This window comes from Struthio camelus, chromosome 1 (genome assembly GCF_040807025.1).
Source record: "Struthio camelus isolate bStrCam1 chromosome 1, bStrCam1.hap1, whole genome shotgun sequence".
Lineage (NCBI taxonomy): Eukaryota > Metazoa > Chordata > Aves > Struthioniformes > Struthionidae > Struthio > Struthio camelus.
In genome coordinates, this window is record NC_090942.1 from 221,220,702 (window position 1) to 221,238,751 (window position 18,050).

The following is an 18,050-nucleotide window of genomic DNA, read 5'->3' on the forward strand; positions in this document are numbered from 1 at the left end:
GCAAGACCCTGGTATTTTTGTCTCTGAATCCCCTGTTATGCTGTAATAAATCTGTGTCTACCAACCTATGGTAGAACCTGGGTGTCATGGACACTTAGAGCATCCTATCAAATGATCCACCGCAGCTCCACCACATCGTTGTAGCAGCTTGGATCTAGGTGTAGTCCCTCTGTGTTAGTCCAGCTTTTAAGCCCTTAGCAGAGCTTATTGTCTCAGGAATGGTGTCAGGCTAAGGCACTGAAATTGCATCTGAGAGGCATGTCAGAGCTTGCACGTTCTCTGACCATGGGGCCGTTGGGCTCTCGGAGTAGCTGGACCGTCAGATTTCCTAGTGGTGTCAGTGAAAGGCCTCAAACCTAGAGAGACAGCTGATTAACAAGGAACCTCTGTTATTAGCAGCTAGAGGTTTTATCAAGTTAGTGACGTACACTTAGGGAGGTTCTTCATCAGCAGCTGAAACCCTCTAATTGTTTTCATGTAAATGTAATTTACATTGGAAAAGTGAAAATCTTAGGATAGAAAGATCTATATATCCCATTAACCCATGCAACAGCTTCAGCAGTTGTAAGGTCTATTGGGGCCACCGTGTCCCAGCAGCTCTGTACCAACATCCTTCCTTGTCCAAGGCTTCCTAATGGCTTTGAGAACCTCTGCCATTTCAGTTGTGGTCTGACACAAACTGATGTAAAGCAAAAGGCTATTTCTCAGAGAGCAGGGCTGCTAACGCCTTCTATCTTCTCCTTTTTACAGACAAAACTGGCAAGATATGCTGACCAGGAAACTCAAATCTGTCCTGAGGGACACAAAGAAGACACTGACAAAAGCAACCTTCAAAGAGACGGGAAGCACAAAGGAGACTGGAATAAGTATTGCAGAGGAGGAAACCTAACAGGGACACATCAAAGAACTAGTACGACCAGGCCTGGCACCTTGAAGTCAGCCCCAAGAGAGGAACCAGTACCCCATCGCTTAATCCTCTTTCAGCTGAAAGCAACGTAATGGCTGTAGCCTCTTAGCTCTTGAATTGGGATGAAATTCAGTAGGCAGATGAATCCTGATAGTCATTTCCTATTGAAAATCAGGCACTGGCTCAGAGCTGTATTCTTCATGGCTTCATCTGTGCATTTTTGGCAGGGGTCCACTAGTGAGGAGTGTGATGGTAGGGGCAGTACAACCTCTTCATCAGCATCTCAGTCACAAGGGAGAGCAAATAATGTTTTAGGTAGGTGTGCGTAAACACATTTGGCAGCATTTGGGATTGAATTCCAATCGTAATGCCAAGTACTAAAAGTGGTTAACCGTTTCCAACAGTTTTTTGTTGTTGCTGTAGGAAACTCTGGTTTCATAAAAATCAGTGGAATCTACGAGGCAATATTTTTGACAACAACCACAACATTTTTTTCACTCCCCCACAAAGGGAAATTTTGAATCAAAATGTTTTGTTCCCGTACGTCAATTCAAATTGAAACATTTTCTATCAAATTGACTTTTCATCTGCAAATGTCATTTTAATGTTATTTTCAAACTAAAATGACAATTTTGAAATTAAACAGTTTGGTTTGAATCAATATTTGCTTCCAAATGTCAAAATGTGATTCTGATCAAAATGTCAAAATATGTCATCTTCACAATTCTAGATCTAAACTGGAAGAACATTTTGTTTTGCTTTATACACACTCACATATAGCATATCTAAAACATTTTATGCTTTTCAGCCCAAAGCAGGCTGAGAACAGAATGCCAAGATATTGGAAAAATGAGAGACACAGAAGGATATTCTGCAGTCCCCTTTAACTGAACAATACTAATAACATAAGAATTTTCTTTCCTGAAAAAGCGGGGCTTGGGGAAAGAAAAGTACACCAAGTAACCAGTGCAAATCCTAAAACATGCCACCCTTTTTCATTCCCAATCTCCTAGAGGTCTCAAAGGCATTTGCCTTCAAGCAAATCTCCCAACGGGTAAAAATCCCTTTCTGCAAAGGGCCAGCTTTTGGCCTTTAGGCAGTACTTCCCACAGAGCACACTTCATCACTGTCAAATAAATATTTTTGTTGTTGACCACTTCTTATTCTAGGCTTTTTACTCCTTTTCAGCATCTAGCTTCTAACAAACCTCTGGGAATTATTGTTCTCTCTCCCGCAAGGCTAAAGAGAATTACAGATCTGATAATTTAATTAATATTACCACCAGAAAGCCTTAATTGAAAACACCAGGATCTTTCTCAAGTCTGGTTTGAACTCTTCTCAGTAGAGCACCGAGGGCAGTTTTTTTTTCCATTCAGATAATAAATAAGAGCAGTCAATAACCACTTGTTAAACCTTTTCCGCTTATAAAATGAGACAAGTCAGACTCTACAAAGCCAAAGAAGGTACTGTGTGAAGAACTAATGCACCATACCAAGTATAAGACGTGCACTGTAAAAGTAAAAGCTTCTTGAATTATAAACACATAAAGAGTGAAAGTGGGAAGAAAATTCATCTGTCCTCTTTGATCCTGAGATTCTACTCTAGAGCACCTGTTTTTATGACAGGATTTTTTGGCTACGATGTGATGGAAATTGTTATTCCAGGTGAAAGAAATTGTTGCTTGAAAGACATCTGTCAAAAGGCTTATGCCACACTTCAGTTGTCCAAACGGGGCTTAGGTAAGCTTTCTCCTCCTCTGCTGTGTCCATCCTCCATTCACAAATTCATGCAAAAAGAAAAGTCCCTTGGAAGAGATGTGGGCCAGGCAATTCTGTCTCAATATACCTTCTTTGGAACAAATCTAGGGAGGAATGTAATCTGGATTAGTCTCTGCAGATGTGAGTTTAGAGTCAAACAACTTCTGCATAACTTCTGCTTCGTTCATTATTTTCCTACGTCAAAAAAAAAAAAAAAAGAGTTGTCTCATCATAGATTGTGAATCAGAGGCTTTCCATAACATGGCGAATTGTGTCATTTTTCTTTCTCGTTCTACAGTCCTCAAAGTGAGCATTACATGCCAGGCTTCATAAAGAAGATGCCCAGAGCCTGGGAATGTGAAAGCGAGCTGCCTCTGCTCTTAGCATGGTATATCCTCCTAATAGAGAATTGCCTGAATGGGTTTTACCTTGGAAAGGTCTATGTCGTCAAGACTGGCCTCCAACCTGAGAGGAATACCCACAAAGACATACAAGGAGAGAATCATCTGAAAACATATAGCCCTGTATGGAGCAGTCTGAAGCAGTCACCAAGGGATCCTCTAAGAGTCAATGAAGAAAAACAGGCACTTCCTAGGAGCTTTTCCTGGGCTCCTGCATGCAGGTACGTCGCTGTGTACCAAGTGTCTATTCTGTAACTTCTATGACAGTTGCTGCAGATCTAGTCAAAATAAACCAAGCACTTGATGACCCAGCTAAGCCTAAAAAGGGTGCCTACATCTGGCTAGCTCATTCACTAGCTTCATTGACTACATCAGCAAGGTGTCCATTAGTGCAATGGCAGCCCAGGCACAAGGTGCACACAGAGATACCTAAATGGAGGCATCTGCAGTGCAGTTCAGCTGCCTAAACAGAGGGGCTCAGTGCCATTTAGGATGTTCTAGAGTATCTACAACATCCAGATGGAGCAGACAAATGGGATCAAGGAGCTACAGGAGGCCAAATCCTTTTACAGCAGGAGCTAGAGGCCAGACAGCAGACCTTGAGATCTGAAATAATACTAGACATGTTTAATGAGATGCACCTTTAAAGCTGGGTGTCTTAATCTGAAGCTGAATCCCACCCCAGATGCCTGCATTCAGAGGAGATGAATCATACCCGAAAAGTGCCTGCCATCGACTCTGACAGGAGCTGAACTGATCAGCTCAGGTGGAGAAACCTACATCACAGATGACTAAAGTCAAGCTGCATGAACCTCGCACCCGCACAGGCACCATCACAGGTTCAGAGGAGATGCTGGACTCCCTGATTTTTTGTCTGAGCCTGGAAACTGTCTTTTGGCTTGTCTGGATGGCAGGTGTGTGCTAATCCTCTTTGAAATAGGTGTGCTTCCCAGCACGCAGGCCAAAAGGATGTAAAAGAGGATGCACGTGAGCAGAAAACATCTATAAAATTGGTGAAGTGGCTTACCCCCAGTCACACACGAAATCCGTGGCAGATGCAGGAATCTCCGCCGTCGTTACTCCTGGATAACTTCCCACCGATCCGTTTAGCTGGTAATGTGACAATGAGTAGGAGGGAGAGTAAAGTTCTGTTTCTGTTAAATACCAACCTAAACATTTGTAAGAGCATAAGAGAGGAGGAAAAAAAAAACCCTACCACTATGCGTATACATGTTTCTGTTTTTAGGCAGTCCAGCTTTTCACTTCCCATTTCCTCACTAAAAAATAATCTTTTGTGAGTGTGCTTATGTTTGTGCGAAAAAATTACAGTTTTTACCAAAAAAAGAAAAGTTGGCTAGTTGTAAACCCAATTTTCCAGCTAAAAAATCATTTAAACAAAAAATTTTTAACCAGCCCTGCTGCATGAAGTTTTGGGATTCTTCCTTCAGCCTGTTGTCTTCAAAAATAAACAACATTCTTTGAATTTATTAAAAAAAATGGTAAATCTGTGGGAAAGGGGAGCAGAGAAGCAATGTTCTGACCACTGACGACTTTAGTAATCCCAAGATAATTCTTAATTTCTTTGAAGCCAGTGGTAATTTTTTGTCTTAATTTCAACAGGAAGAGGCCAAGGATTCATCCCTAAGTGTGATAACCTCTGCTGTTAAAAAGCTATAAAATATATTTATATTTTCCTGGCATTGTTCTGTTTAGACAGGTTTAGGTTTACGCTTAGGATTTCTTTCCATATTAAATGTGCTTACTGTATCAGGCTCTTTTCTTGTTTTTTTACTCCTAAAACGAGTGTGTGGTTGTTCTGATGAGGAAGATATGGCCTAGAAACTGCAAATGCAAATTTTCTAGCTCTGCAAAAGACTGCTCAGGCGATTCTGGACAAGTTGCTTGCTTGATTTCTCAGATATTGAAGTACACACTCTAGAAAATCCTATCAGTAAAAACCTACAGTGTGATTGCTGGAGGGTATGCTGATAATGTTACAGGATAAATTTTAATGTAATCATGCGGACCTGCTGAGAGCTGTAGAAGATGTATTTATGCACAGTATACACGGTTTGAATGTAGTTTATATTTCCTACAGGTTCTACAGTATTTTGAAAGACGAATTAAAATCAAAAGCCAATAAAGATCCCACCCCTGCTACCTGAAAGTTGTGCCGTTGCTCCAGTCTTCATCTCAGCTTCTTTTTCAGCCCTCTGTGCAGATAAGACACCTATGGAGAGCTCAGTTCACATATTCCCTCCATTATGCAGGAATTTAGAGGCAGGTCCCAAACCAGGGTCTCACAATGCACAAACCAGCAGCAGCACAGTCAGGTAGCAGAGATATGAGGAGATGCAGAAGGAAGGTGCAGAAGGATCTAAGGAAGGTGTGAATGGCCACAGTGCTGATGGGGTGTCAAAATAGCCACAAGGATATGTATCTGGGAAAGTTTTCCATGCTAGGGAAGAGTAAGGTGGGGAAGGAAAAATACAACTTCCCATAGTACGTTTCTCATTAGAAAATATCAAGATGCTTCCCTGGGGTTTGAGACTGCAGCTGGGTGAAGGCAGGAGTCAGATCAAGGATAAGTCTCCTGCAACTTTACCCCTCTTTGAACTCATGAAGCAATGCAGTCTCTGTCCTGACAGCCTCTTGCAAAGACATCGGCACATCCCCTTTCCCCAAAGCTCTGATTATTTACCTTGGCATTAGAGAGATGTGTCCTTCAGGGTGAGGCCAGGGACAGCTCCGCGGTCTCTGCAACAGGAGCCGTCCCTTCCCTGTAGCCTTTTATCCTCACACCAGCAATGGGTTTGTCCCGTTGCCGAACGCGTGGGAGATGCCAGAGCACCCCTTCTATCCGTGTGATTGAAACCACGCTTCTGCAAGGTCCTACACACAGGCAGACCCTTACTCCTCCCTCATCCTTCCCCACCAAATAGCAGCGGTCATCAGCTGGGTGCAAGTGCATGGGCATCACTGGCAGATTTTATTTACCACCCTTTCCTCGTTCACTAGTATGACTCGCAGTCCTCCCCAAGCCTGACTTTGTTATCTACAAATCTCAGTCCATCATTATTCTCCTTTCTTTCCTGACCAACATCTCCGAGTGCCTAAGTAAATTGTATTAAATAGCACAAGACCCACTGGGAAACTGCAAGGACCATGTGGATAAGTTTTTGCGTGGTGAACCCTGGCTGTTTAATCCTCTTTGATTCTTGCCTCCACACCAGTTTTGGTCCATTACATTTACCCCTCACTCCGTGATTACTCCACTCAGTAGTCTCCTTTCCTGCACAGGACCTGTGTAGGATCTCCGGGAAGTCAATATCAACTGGTTTTACTTTCCTGACTGCTTTCACTGACACGTTAAGAGACTGTTATTCAAAGGAATTAGATCCTCTTTTTTGCCACTATTGCTCCTCAACTTAGGGCTACTTATTGACCAAACTAGCTAACATAGACTGCAGAAACAGTAAAAAAGGCCGTATAACAGATTCAAAAATAAGTACACTCACTCAGGGTGAGCAGATATAGAGCCAAAGGCCAAAGCTGAAGTACGTTATATCTATGTAGGCCTGATGTCCAAATGAAAACCACATTATGATGCATGAAATTCCAGTTGGTCTTGAACAGAAGGCATTTATTAGAGTTGAGACTTTTTGTTGTTGTTGTTAGAATTTGCCAAGTTGCAAATGTTCTGCAGTTTTCAAATGGAAAAAGGTCTGGTTTTCTAACACTTTGTCTGCCAGACACCTCAGCTGCCCATCTGTTGGACTATCTCGGTTACTGATTCCAGTATCTAGCTGCAAAGCAACCCTGGAGGCAGATGTCTAGGATCCAACCTCCATATCCAATTTCCTTTATTTATTTATTTGTTTTGTTCAGAAAGCTGGAACTGACATAGCGTTTCAAAATATTGAAATCCTTCAGGAAACCAACTGACCTTTCTCCACATTAGTCAGAAAAAAATGTAGGCAGGAAAAGGAGACAACAAACAGACTCTGCACAGCTCAAGTTCCAGTCTTGTGGCCTGTATTCACCAGGAGCGGTGCTGTGTCCAAATGCCCATACAGCATATAGCCCAAATTTTATGGCTTATTGAATGTTTGTTGTGTGGCTTTACCAGAGGGCTCTGACCATGGACTGAGAGTCCTTTGAACCAGGTGCTATGCAAACATGAAACAAACTCTCCTCTGCAGTGAGCTCTGCTCTGAGACATAATTGCCTTAAGGTACAAATGTGAAAATTGTTAATCTGAGCACTTCTGAGTTTAAAGGAAGTTCAAGTTTGGCTCTCAACGTGCATATTGTGACTCAGGGCTGTTTGTAATGAAAAAGCATCACAGGAGCAAAGCATTCCTTGCCAATCCTTGTCTGGATCCGTCTGTGAAATCTTGGCACAGTGTCCCAGGAACACTGTGTGGAAATAAAGCTTTTGTTTAACCTACATGTGTGGGCTCCCTGCAGAGGTGATTATCTGCCTGGCCAAATCTGTAACTCTAGTTCCCCAAACACCGCCATCACAAAGAAAGCGCTAGAGGGAATAATCATAGGTTGTTATCCAAATAAGGTGCCAAAGCTTATTCACAAAGGCATGCATGCCATCAAGGTTGCTTTGGTTGACTACACCTGTCAGGACAGCAACATAGTTAGGACTAGAAAGAAGCATGACCCAATACTCATGGCTGGTCCAGGCCTCAGGCCCAATCTGCAGAGTGACCCAGCAAACACCTCCGTGATGGCTATGGAGAATAGGGATCACCCTGAAAACCTTCTCTTCCTCTGCTGCTGTTGCTTTGTCCTGGCGGCTGAGTATTGGGAAGGGTGCAAACAAACTATCCACCCCTGGTCTGTGTGGAGAGGGACAGGAAACTCAAGGATGCTAACATCCTGACTAGATGGAGTTAGATTTAACTTACAGAATTGACTTCATTTAAGTCATGAATTAAGGGATGATGATTGAGGGATGAATCTGTCATGGTTGTCCTATATGAGCACCCAGCAGAAAAAAGGGAAAAGGAAAGATATTGGGTGAAGAACCTCCCCAGCTGAGTCTTTTGGCTATGGTGGGTTTCAGTAGGTTTCATGTCCTGAGAGGCCTGCAGCAAATTGTTCCCCACATCCATGCAAGCAAGGAATTTCTGGAGGTCCTGAGTGATGGGAGAAAACACCTTGCGTGGTGCTTCTGCGGCCTTATAAAAGGCTTTGCTGAGAAAGCACAAATGGATGCTCCTCAGAAAGCAATGGCTACATCTCTATGTTTAAATGACACGATCCTGATATGGAAGCCAGCAGCTAAACTCTCTTCTCCCAAGCACCCAAACTGCCTGTCCCCAGACATGGCCCAGAGACTATTTGGAGTGGTGCCCATTGGCCTAGGGAACACCAGTGATCAGCACAGATGACTGAGTCCATCACCCTGGAACTGGTTGCTGGTGTTGATGGAGTCAACATGAGGCAGAGAAAAACCTCAACAAGTACTTCCAAAGCATTGTCTGATGTGCTAGAAATGATTATTTTGGACACTGAGGACACTACCTCCATGTTCTCTAAGGTACATGAGTTCAGTGAAATTGTGTCCTGATCCTTGTGCATGGCTTTGAAACACAGTCCAAGGCAAATCTAAAATCGGGATAATAAAATCTACAGAAGGGCTTGCAGATCTCAAGGGCTCCAAGGACTCAAGGCTATTTTCCCAAAGGGGGAGGACTGTAGCTTCATTTAGAAATGCCAGGTAGTGAATTAAGGTATTTAGATCAGAAATTTCTCTGGTTTGCTTCCCACTAGTGATATTCAAACTAGTTGAACATGAGCACAGTCTGAGGAGCCACTTTTGCTGTCCTTCCCACTACAATAGGTCATACCTGAAGAAAAAAGCCTAGGAGCACGCTTTTTCAGGGCAATACTTGATTTATTTATACAAGACCCAGGAGCTGCACGCTGTTTGCATACTTATCCTCACTAACTCATACGTAGGTGCTGGACATGTTTGTTCCAAGAGCTATTTCCATCTCCTTCACCAAAGGAAGGTGAAATGCCTCATGCCTTGTACTATCAGCACATGGCAGAGCAGAGGACTCACTCCAGGTCTCGGTGTCCTAGGCGTGTCCTATCCCATCTCCTCCTTCCTCTGCGTGATCAACAGGGGAGGATGAGTCTGCTGCTGTTTAAACTCTTCTTTTCTTTCTGGAGAGACATCACTAGTTTTATGAACCCTTTTGCTTTTGCGCATCACCTCGCCAATGACAGATTGCCTTTCCCTAGTACACGGAGGCTGGGCAGCTGAAAAGCGTGGAGGGCTGCAAGGCAAATCCCTCTGCTCTTTGCAGCTCCAAGGGGAAAGAAGTAGCAGTATGCTGCTGATCCCTCTCTGGATTGAAAATAAACCCTGCAGAGGCACTGAAGAAATACATCTCCTCCAAACAATCATATCGACTCTACTTTCAGCCCAGAGGCCAGCTTTCTCTCTGCACTCGCCTGGTAACCCAGACTAGTAACTTCGTAGGGAAAGGCATATTCACGCTGCTGCAGTTGTTTTTATGTTGTCCTGTGTTTGCTATAAGAGCTGGAAAAACATTTTGGTCTTGATTTTGTACAGCTTGCCCAGTTTCAGCAGGGTTTATTTATACAGAGAGAAGAACACATGAACAGCCCACAGCTCTCTCTGAATATTTAAGCATACTTCTATTATTTTCATACGGAATTATTTTAACTGAAGTAAATGTAAATACAGTCATAGTGAGATGGAATAACTTCAGGGTGAAAAAGACCAGTTACAACCAGTGACAATAATTAACTACTATTCGTATCTGCAGCACTCAGATTTAAGGCGCAAGTTAGCTGACAGAATTTTCTGCCATATATGTCAATGCTTATGCTTATATGCATATATATATATGTAGAAAATTAATAAGCAGCCATTCACCACCAGAGGGCAGGCAAAGTATATGTAAATGAATTGTCCTCTGTGTTCCCTGCGCACATCAACGAGTGAACGGCTCAGTGTCCAGAAAGATATTGCTAGTGTTTTCTGAGCATCTCCAATGACTTTTGTATCCTGAATCTTGAGCCATATGGCAAATTACTATGTTGCACAATGCACTGGGCATTTTATTTTATTTGGAAATTCTCAGCATTTTTCAAGGATGAAATGGGCTGAGCTGGAAGCAGTACATCACGGAGTGATCGGAGAAGTGTCTCATGTGAATGGTGAGAAACTTCTTCAGCGCTATGGCTGAAACAGTGATAATGGCATGTGTGTGTCAGAAGAAAGCGGTAGGTCAGTGGAAGCCTTACGTTGCCACTTTTCAGCCAACATAAGCTAATATTACTCCTTTGCAGTCAGTAGATATTCACTGATTTACAGTAGATAAAAGGACTGGTCCTTTCTGGGGTGTACTGAACATTGATCAAGACTGCGTTACTTGACAGCTGAAAAGAAGTGAGATCTAGATTTTAGCAATATTATGATATGGACCGATAACAATGTCGCCATTCTCATAGTCCTGAAACCAAGGAACACCTATTTCATCCATTAAGATGTTTCATCAAGTGAGGTGTCCTCGCAGGAACAAGGACCTTCTAGTCAGATACAATTAGCAAAAAAATACCTTTTCTCCTTTTCACTCCTGTTACGGAGAGGATATAAATACAAGAGTCTTATCACTAAAAAGTAAATCCTAAGAAGCACACTCCTCCAGCCAGGGAAGGCTTATGATATGGCATAGACAGACAATGAGAAAGGACCTTTTAGATATGCCAGCCCACGAGGTCTCTAAGGACTGGTGTCTAAAACTCAGTGCCTTTGATCTGAGGGGGAAAGGATATAGGATCGAATCACAGAAGCTAGATCCCAATTTGCTAGCAAAGATCCCTGCATTCATAGGGGTGCAGAGGTCCATCAGGGCAGGAATCCTGCACAGGACTTAGTCCAGTGGGATGATGGATGTCATCGGCTCAAAAGCAACAGCTGAATGGCAAAAGCAGTTACAATGTTTGTAGCACCTCCAGAAATGACCCCCAGCATCCCAAAATGTGGCTTCCCCCAGAGAAATCTGGAAGGTATTTTAAGAGACTGTGATATACGCAACCTGGGGTGGAAAGCTGGGGTTTGTACCAGCAGCAGGTATACCCTCAGACAGCAATAAATTTAGGCTTTTTTCTGTTTCCTGGCTGTGAGAAGGACTCATTCTCTTTAATTTTGAATCTGTGCGTGAGTTAGTCAGACCTCACTCCCTTAGTGTTCACAGGAGAAAGTAGGAGCTCATTGTGGGTGACTCATCTGCCCCATTTTTGTTATCTGCTGGAGCATGAGATGAAGCATGACCAAGGGCTTCCATTTCCCTTCATGAGCTGTGAAGGATATCGGGATGAGCGGCTCATTGATAGACGTCTGCCTTGTAAGTGTCTGCATTTGATCAGAGAAATCTCATCTCTTACATCTATGCCATCATTCTGGGGCTACAAATTTGTGTAAGGAAAAGGAGTCCAAGAGGCCATATATCAGTTTATCCAGCTCATCAGTGCTATTGCCGTTGGTTCTTCTATCTGTGTTCGACTGTTGATGTATGTTTGAACATAGTTATCTGCGCTTCTGTCTCCTCCATATCTGACTACTCCTTTGCACTAAACCTCCCTGTAGAAATGGAGCCTGGGCAGTGGCTCCGAAGCTTTTCCTGAGTGCAGCCCACCTCCACAATCTAGGAGCTGTTCAGCCTCAAAGTAAATTTTCAGAGTTTTGAGCAATTAAAGAGACTGATGAAGAGCAGGATTAAAAAGGTGCTGTTTCATTTAGGTTTGCTACAGGTTGTGCTGTGTATTTGCTTTACCTCTCCGCTGAAGTAACTCCATCATTCCCCCACATCTCCCGCTGTACCCCCTCTTTCACTGTCTGGTTGGGATTTAGTTAGATGGTGCAGGTGCTTGTCTCCTGCAAGAGTAAGTTTCACCCACGCAAGGGCACCCATGATATTCTATGACAGCACAGCAGGGAGCCTACTTAGGAGTGAAAACAGAGTTTCAATATTTTTCCTTCATGCAAAAAAAAAAAAGTCTTTTTGAGGGCACCAGATAATTCAAGAAAAGCCAGCACCTTTCATTGGAAGTAAAGATATCTTGAAAATAAGCCAGAATCCAGCTGTTTGTTGAAAAAAAAAAAGACATTCAATGAATGACGTAGGGATGGATCCAGGGGCTACGGGAAGGATCAAAGGATTTAAGGAACATAACAGAAATAGAGCATTTCTAAGCTACTTTTTCTCTCTTAGGGTTATGGTTGCAAACTTCTGTTTTTCAGTGTTTGCCTAAATAATTAGCATAGCCAGAGCAAAGAACAAGGCGGTTTACACTCTTGACCAACTGTGGTGAAACCCTTTCCACAAGAGCTGAAAGCTATCTGTTTCATGGTCAGCTTTAATGCCCTGTAGATATAGTGCCAGTAATCCTTTCACTATGGCTTTGCTGCAGTAAGGCAGCACCTGCCCGAAGCTAACACAGTAGCCGGTGGAAAGAGAAGCGACAAAAAAAAAGGGAAAATTGCTCAGCTCCGTGGTGGCTGATAAAGTCATTTTCATGAAGTCTGAGTCAAAAGCAGGGAGAAAAAAATGCAAAGAGAGAGACCAGCCTTCCTCTTCATTCCTCAGCTCAAAGGAAATGAAAAGAAGGAAGAAGAAAGAATGATATTTCACATATTGAATTCACTAGGAGATCTGAAGGGAGAAATATTATATTCAACCCCATTGACACAGATGACAGAGCAAACTTCTGCAGCTTGTTTGGGACCACCTGATTTATTGAGGCTCTTGTTATTCCAGTGGCGGGTAGAGATATGAGAAATAGTTGCAGGAGAAACCACATCAGTCTTGTCTGGTTTGCCATTTCAAGATAAACCGGATTTATCACATGCAACACAGTTTCCTGAATCTTTTGATAAAGCTTGGGCTATTTCAAGCACGGGCTGGAAGACGCCTCTGGAGATTATAGCACACAAAACTCAAAGATGCTTCAAAAAGTATGGGTCAAATACTGCTGGATGCAGGCTGCCTCTGACCATCAGAGTTGGAAGGGCAAGTGCAAGACTGAAGGTCTCTACCCTAATTTTTGCCTTTTCAAGATATTCACCTGGCAGTTTTGCCTGCATTCAAGCCACACCTAAAAATCTCCCTAGGGGCTGGTGGGAGTCTCCGGCCCACAAGCATTAGAAAATGAAACCAGAGGACCGTGAAAACACTTTTGGCCCCCTAAAATCCAAAGACACATTCCCCCTCTGACGATTGTTAGACTCTCTGCAGCTCCAGCGTAATGCTTTCTCTTTTCTCGGTGTTTTGCCCATGTTTCTCTTATTCTGTTTCTCTTACTGACACTGCTTCACGTTCCACCAACATCCACATCTGGCTATTCCCTCCACAGCTGTATTTGGGTCTCCTTCCCTGCTCTCTTACTCTTCAGACCATTCCTGAGTCATGTGCCAAAGCCACCTCATCTAAATCCTGTGGTGGTTATCTACTTGCACTGGGAGTTTCAACAATATCTGCCACCCCATGTGGTGTACAATGTTCCTCCAACACTCCACAAATGTCTCAAGCACTGTTACGTGCGGGTTGCTTTCTTGCTCAGTTTTGTAGCAATACCTGCCTCAGCACCAAGCGGTGCATGGAGACAGGCTGCCAGCAAACAGGGACAAAATGCCGATCCTACAAATCACTGCATCGTAGCACGGGCACAGCCGAGCCCCTCCTAGCCATGTTTGGATAGGTGAGTGTGGAGTGTCACTAGCCATGCATTAACCGTGCTTTTCAGGTGGGATTTTGCAGCTACTCTGGTTACCAGGTTATGGAGAGCTGGTTTAGAGCGAGCTCAGGTATGTCTCCTCTGCAGTTGTAAGTGGGCGGTTGTTGGGGCATACCTGTGGTTTCAAAGTTAAGGTAACACTTCCAAAGAGTTAAGATAACAGTGTCCTGGTCATCCCTATGGGTGAACTGAGGGGCAGGGGAACAATCAAAAGGCCTCTGTGCAGGACAGAATGAGGAACTCTTCCCAGAGCGAAGCCTGGGATCAAAGAAACTTTGAGCTTTAGAAAAATGAGTGGATGTGAGTATATATGGGGAGCATGTGACACAGGAGCAGGACAGACTACAGAGAGCAGGCTCATGCCTGAACGGAAAGAGCAATGCAGACACTACTGCCTTCCTGCAACCAGAGAAAACAGCGCTCAGGGGAGAGCTCGAGGGAGAGGGGCAAGCACTCCCCAACCATGGAAATTTTGAAAGTGCCATATTCAAGGCTGGAAACTCACAGCGTTGCTGGGCACTGAGCGAAAAAACAGTGTTTGGAGTCACTGGTTCTGCCTCGCTGCACGCTGATGCTGTCTGCAGCTCGCAAGGAGAATATCTTCATGGTCTGAGGCCAGGTGGAGCTGAGGGAGGTTGTGGTTGCTATCCTGGGGGACTAGGCCAGGCCTTGTCCAGGGGGAGGCCAAGAGCAGCATCTCCCTCTAGGACAACTAAAAACCCAATGCCTGAGACCTGTAGGCACCACGTAATGAAGCTGAGATGGGACAGGAAACACAGCTAATGGTGATCAGGACAACACCCTCATCCTGCTTTCTGCAAACGTCAGCATCAAGGTAGGTAGATGCATACATGTAATGCATCTCCATGGGCCCAGTGGCAAGCTTCACTGAATAGCAGCTGGAACAGAAAAAGAGGCAGTGGCAAGAGCGGAGCCTTCTGGTTCTTCATGCATTTTTCAAAAAAGAACAGCCTATAAAGGGAGCTGAAGGAAACAGAACAGAAATATAAAAGTTCAAACTTTGTTTAGTCTGGGGAAATATCATTTATAATTAGAGATGGGCATCCTGTTGACATGATACAACCTATTTTAAGCGTGAGGTGAGCACGTGGTCAGCTGCTAATCTTTTGCAAGTGATTAAAAACTGCCAGTTCATCTCTGACTTGCTGGTTTCTTTTTTTTTTTTTTTAGCATAATTTCTGAAAACCAACTGGACTAACGTCATCTCAAGATAATGATGCTTATACTGGCAGTCATATCTTGGAGTATCTAAGTAGCTGGGAGTTTTGGTTTCTGTTTATGTTCCTCTGCTCGTTTCCATGCCAGCTCCACCAGCCAAGCCTGCTCATCTCTCCCATGACAGTGGGAAACACTGACAGTTGGCAGGACAGGGGCCAAGCTTGACCTTGTTGTACCAGTGCAAATCTGTGGCCCCTTATTTGAAGCTGGATTAACCAGCTGCCCCATCCTATTGCCCTAGTGTGGAGCAGGTACATATGTGCGTGGCTGGTTTAGCAGAACTGATTGCAGAGCTGGTGCTTGCAAGCAGCTTTGGAAGCATGATCCTCCAAGTCTTCAGAGTGTGATGTTCCTCCTTGTGTCCCTAGGTTCATTCGCAGGGTTTGCATCGGCATATCTATGCTGCCAAATAACCTGGTTCCCATATTTACTCTCAGGCCTTGATCTCTGGTCACCCACATTGCACTTTAGTTAGCTCTCTTCTGGGCTTTCTTCCCCATTGAACCCATTCGTTCCATCCACTCTGGGTTAGTTCTGGAGGTGGTTTGCTGTAAGAGCTGCATTAGATTTGGTTTCTTCTGCTCTGTGCCACCCTCATATACTGTCCCTGAAGGCTTCGCATGCTCTCTCTACCTTATTAAAGACGCTCTGAATGAAATTTAACAGTGAAATAACAATCTTAGGACTGTGAGGACACCACCCAGGGACAGATATCCAGGTGCTATGTAAACTGGACCTAGACAGCTTGCTCTAGAGGAAGGCTAGGTCTGTGTGGTTGGCACCAGTGATCTTTCTCTGGGACAGACACCTTTAGTGGGAGAGTTGTAACCTTGGAAGCATCGGCCCTCAGGTGTCAAAGGGAACCAGCCATAGGTTGACCCATGTCCTCTGCAGCTCACACACCAGAACTGGAGCTGTAACAGCAGCAAGGTCTGTGGAAATAATTCCTACGGCTTCTATATAAGGTTGAAATATGTTTTTAGGAGGTTCACTTATCCTTCTTGCAATGGGTCTCTTTGCTATGTGCCGTGCACCACCTAGACAATACTATTGGACCCACTTCTCTAGGTAGTCAGTCCACAGCTCTCCTCCAGCCTTGGCTGCTGTGACAACAAGCTGGCCATCAAGTGGGCATGGTGACAGGTGGTGTCATAATATGTCCTTGTGCCTTGGTAAACTCTTCCTGTGTCCCAGCCAAAGTAAGTTAGCATGAAATAAAGATGAATTTCGGGCTGAGTGGAGGCGTACACCAACAGGACAATGTCAAGCTCATGCCACACCAAGCAGTACGGCCATATTCACTAGGCATGCTGCCACATGATGAAGAGACGGAGGATGGTTAGTTCAGGTGCTGCACAGGGCGGCCTTGGCCTTACGGCTTTCAGAGCCTAGAGTTTACATCTTGGTACTGCTCTGTTCTATTTTTTAGTGGGTTGATATACATTAGAGGTAAAAACGTTTCTGATGTGAGCTGTCACTCCTTAGGATGCTCTTGGAATAGCAGCATTGCTGTCAAAGGCCCAAGGGGATGCTCATCCTTAAACTTGCTGTCAGACGTAACATTTACTAAGAGGGTGGCTTTATTTGGTGTAAAACAGGAGCTCTGGTAGATGAAGTCCTATAAAAATAGGTGACATTCATCTCTGTACTGAGGGAGAATTCAAGGTACACGATGTCCCATGAAAGTGCTATTCTGAGGATATGAATAAGAGTTTGGGACTGCTGCACACAAGCAAGCTTCTCTGTAGGGCCTGCTTCAGTTGCCAAGAAAAGTAAATGGAAAATCTTTCAATTATTAATTGTTAAGTGATTTGACCTTTGATAAATATACATATATGTATGGTTATTGCAATAATAAATTTCTTATTGCTATTTATTATATACTTGTTACTCTTAAATTTATTATCCTTGTTACGTACTTATTGCAATAACATGCGCAAAATATATTTACTGCGATATTTAACTAACCACATCTTGCACATCTGTAGATGTTTTCATCTAGAGTCTCCAAGTATGTTACAGATCTGACATTGTTCTCAGTCACAAAGGCTTGTGTGCTATGTAAAATGATCAGTAACCTGTTGCAGAGAAGCAAAGGTCTCTGGACTGGAACCCAGCATATGTTTAGCAGGATCCACTAAGCTCCTTGGCACGTGGAATGTGAAGGACATGGCTTTTATCGGATTTCACTGAGCAGATCCAGGAAAACAGGACAGAAAAGAGGCTCTCCAGGCCAGAGGAGTCAGCACCCCTTTCTCGGGGAAAATTGTTGCCGTTTCATATCACGGTCCAAAGGGCCCCTTCTGCAGCAGAGCTATCTCACCTCGTGCTTGTTCATCGCCGTCTCAAAGGGAAAAATGCCCACCGCTGCATCCAGACATCTCCTCTGACGGGCTTTGTCCTTCCTTGGCATGCCCCCCCGGCACGTCAGGGTGCCTTCCATTACCAGGGGAAGCGGCGTGACTAACATCCGTCACGTAGGTGTGACATCCTTCCCCGGGGGGAGCCGTGTGCACAGCGCATTGTCTCAGTGGAGGTTTCTATTTGTATTGTTATGTAAGCACGTGCGGGGCCAATTTCTTCCCCTCCGCCACTGCAAAAATGGCAAGGGAGGAGAAGCTCCCCGTGCACTCAGGGCAGAAGGTGGGAGGCTTGCATCTGTCCTTCCTAGGGTGGGGTGGGGGTGGCCTGAGGAGTCTTGGTTGATGGATCCAAGACACAATGTGCTCTTAAGGCACCCTGGATCCATTCAGGAGCTGACAAAACCACATGGGAGGTTTTATTTCTACAGAATAAGACCTGGAACCTGTGGCACCAGCCTAGACGTCAGGGTGTTTCTTCTAAGCAGAAGAAGACAAAACGGATGATGCTACGGTCTCCCACCAGTTACACAGAAGCAACGCTTCTGAAGTGAAATGGAATTTTGCACCCAAGGAAAAGAAGCCAAAACCTGACC

General features: G+C 44.2%; 1 protein-coding gene across 1 annotated transcript in view; it reads left to right on the forward strand.

Annotated features, from left to right (window-relative positions):
- GUCY2F (guanylate cyclase 2F, retinal) overlaps positions 1–2,062 on the forward strand; it is a 51,822-nt gene extending 49,760 nt beyond the window's left edge. The window contains exon 19 of the mRNA XM_009688330.2: positions 751–2,062. Coding sequence (XP_009686625.2) covers positions 751–889 — 139 coding nt within the window. The 3' untranslated portion in view covers positions 890–2,062. The remainder of the gene's footprint in view (positions 1–750) is intronic.
- The last annotated feature ends 15,988 nt before the right edge of the window (positions 2,063–18,050 follow it).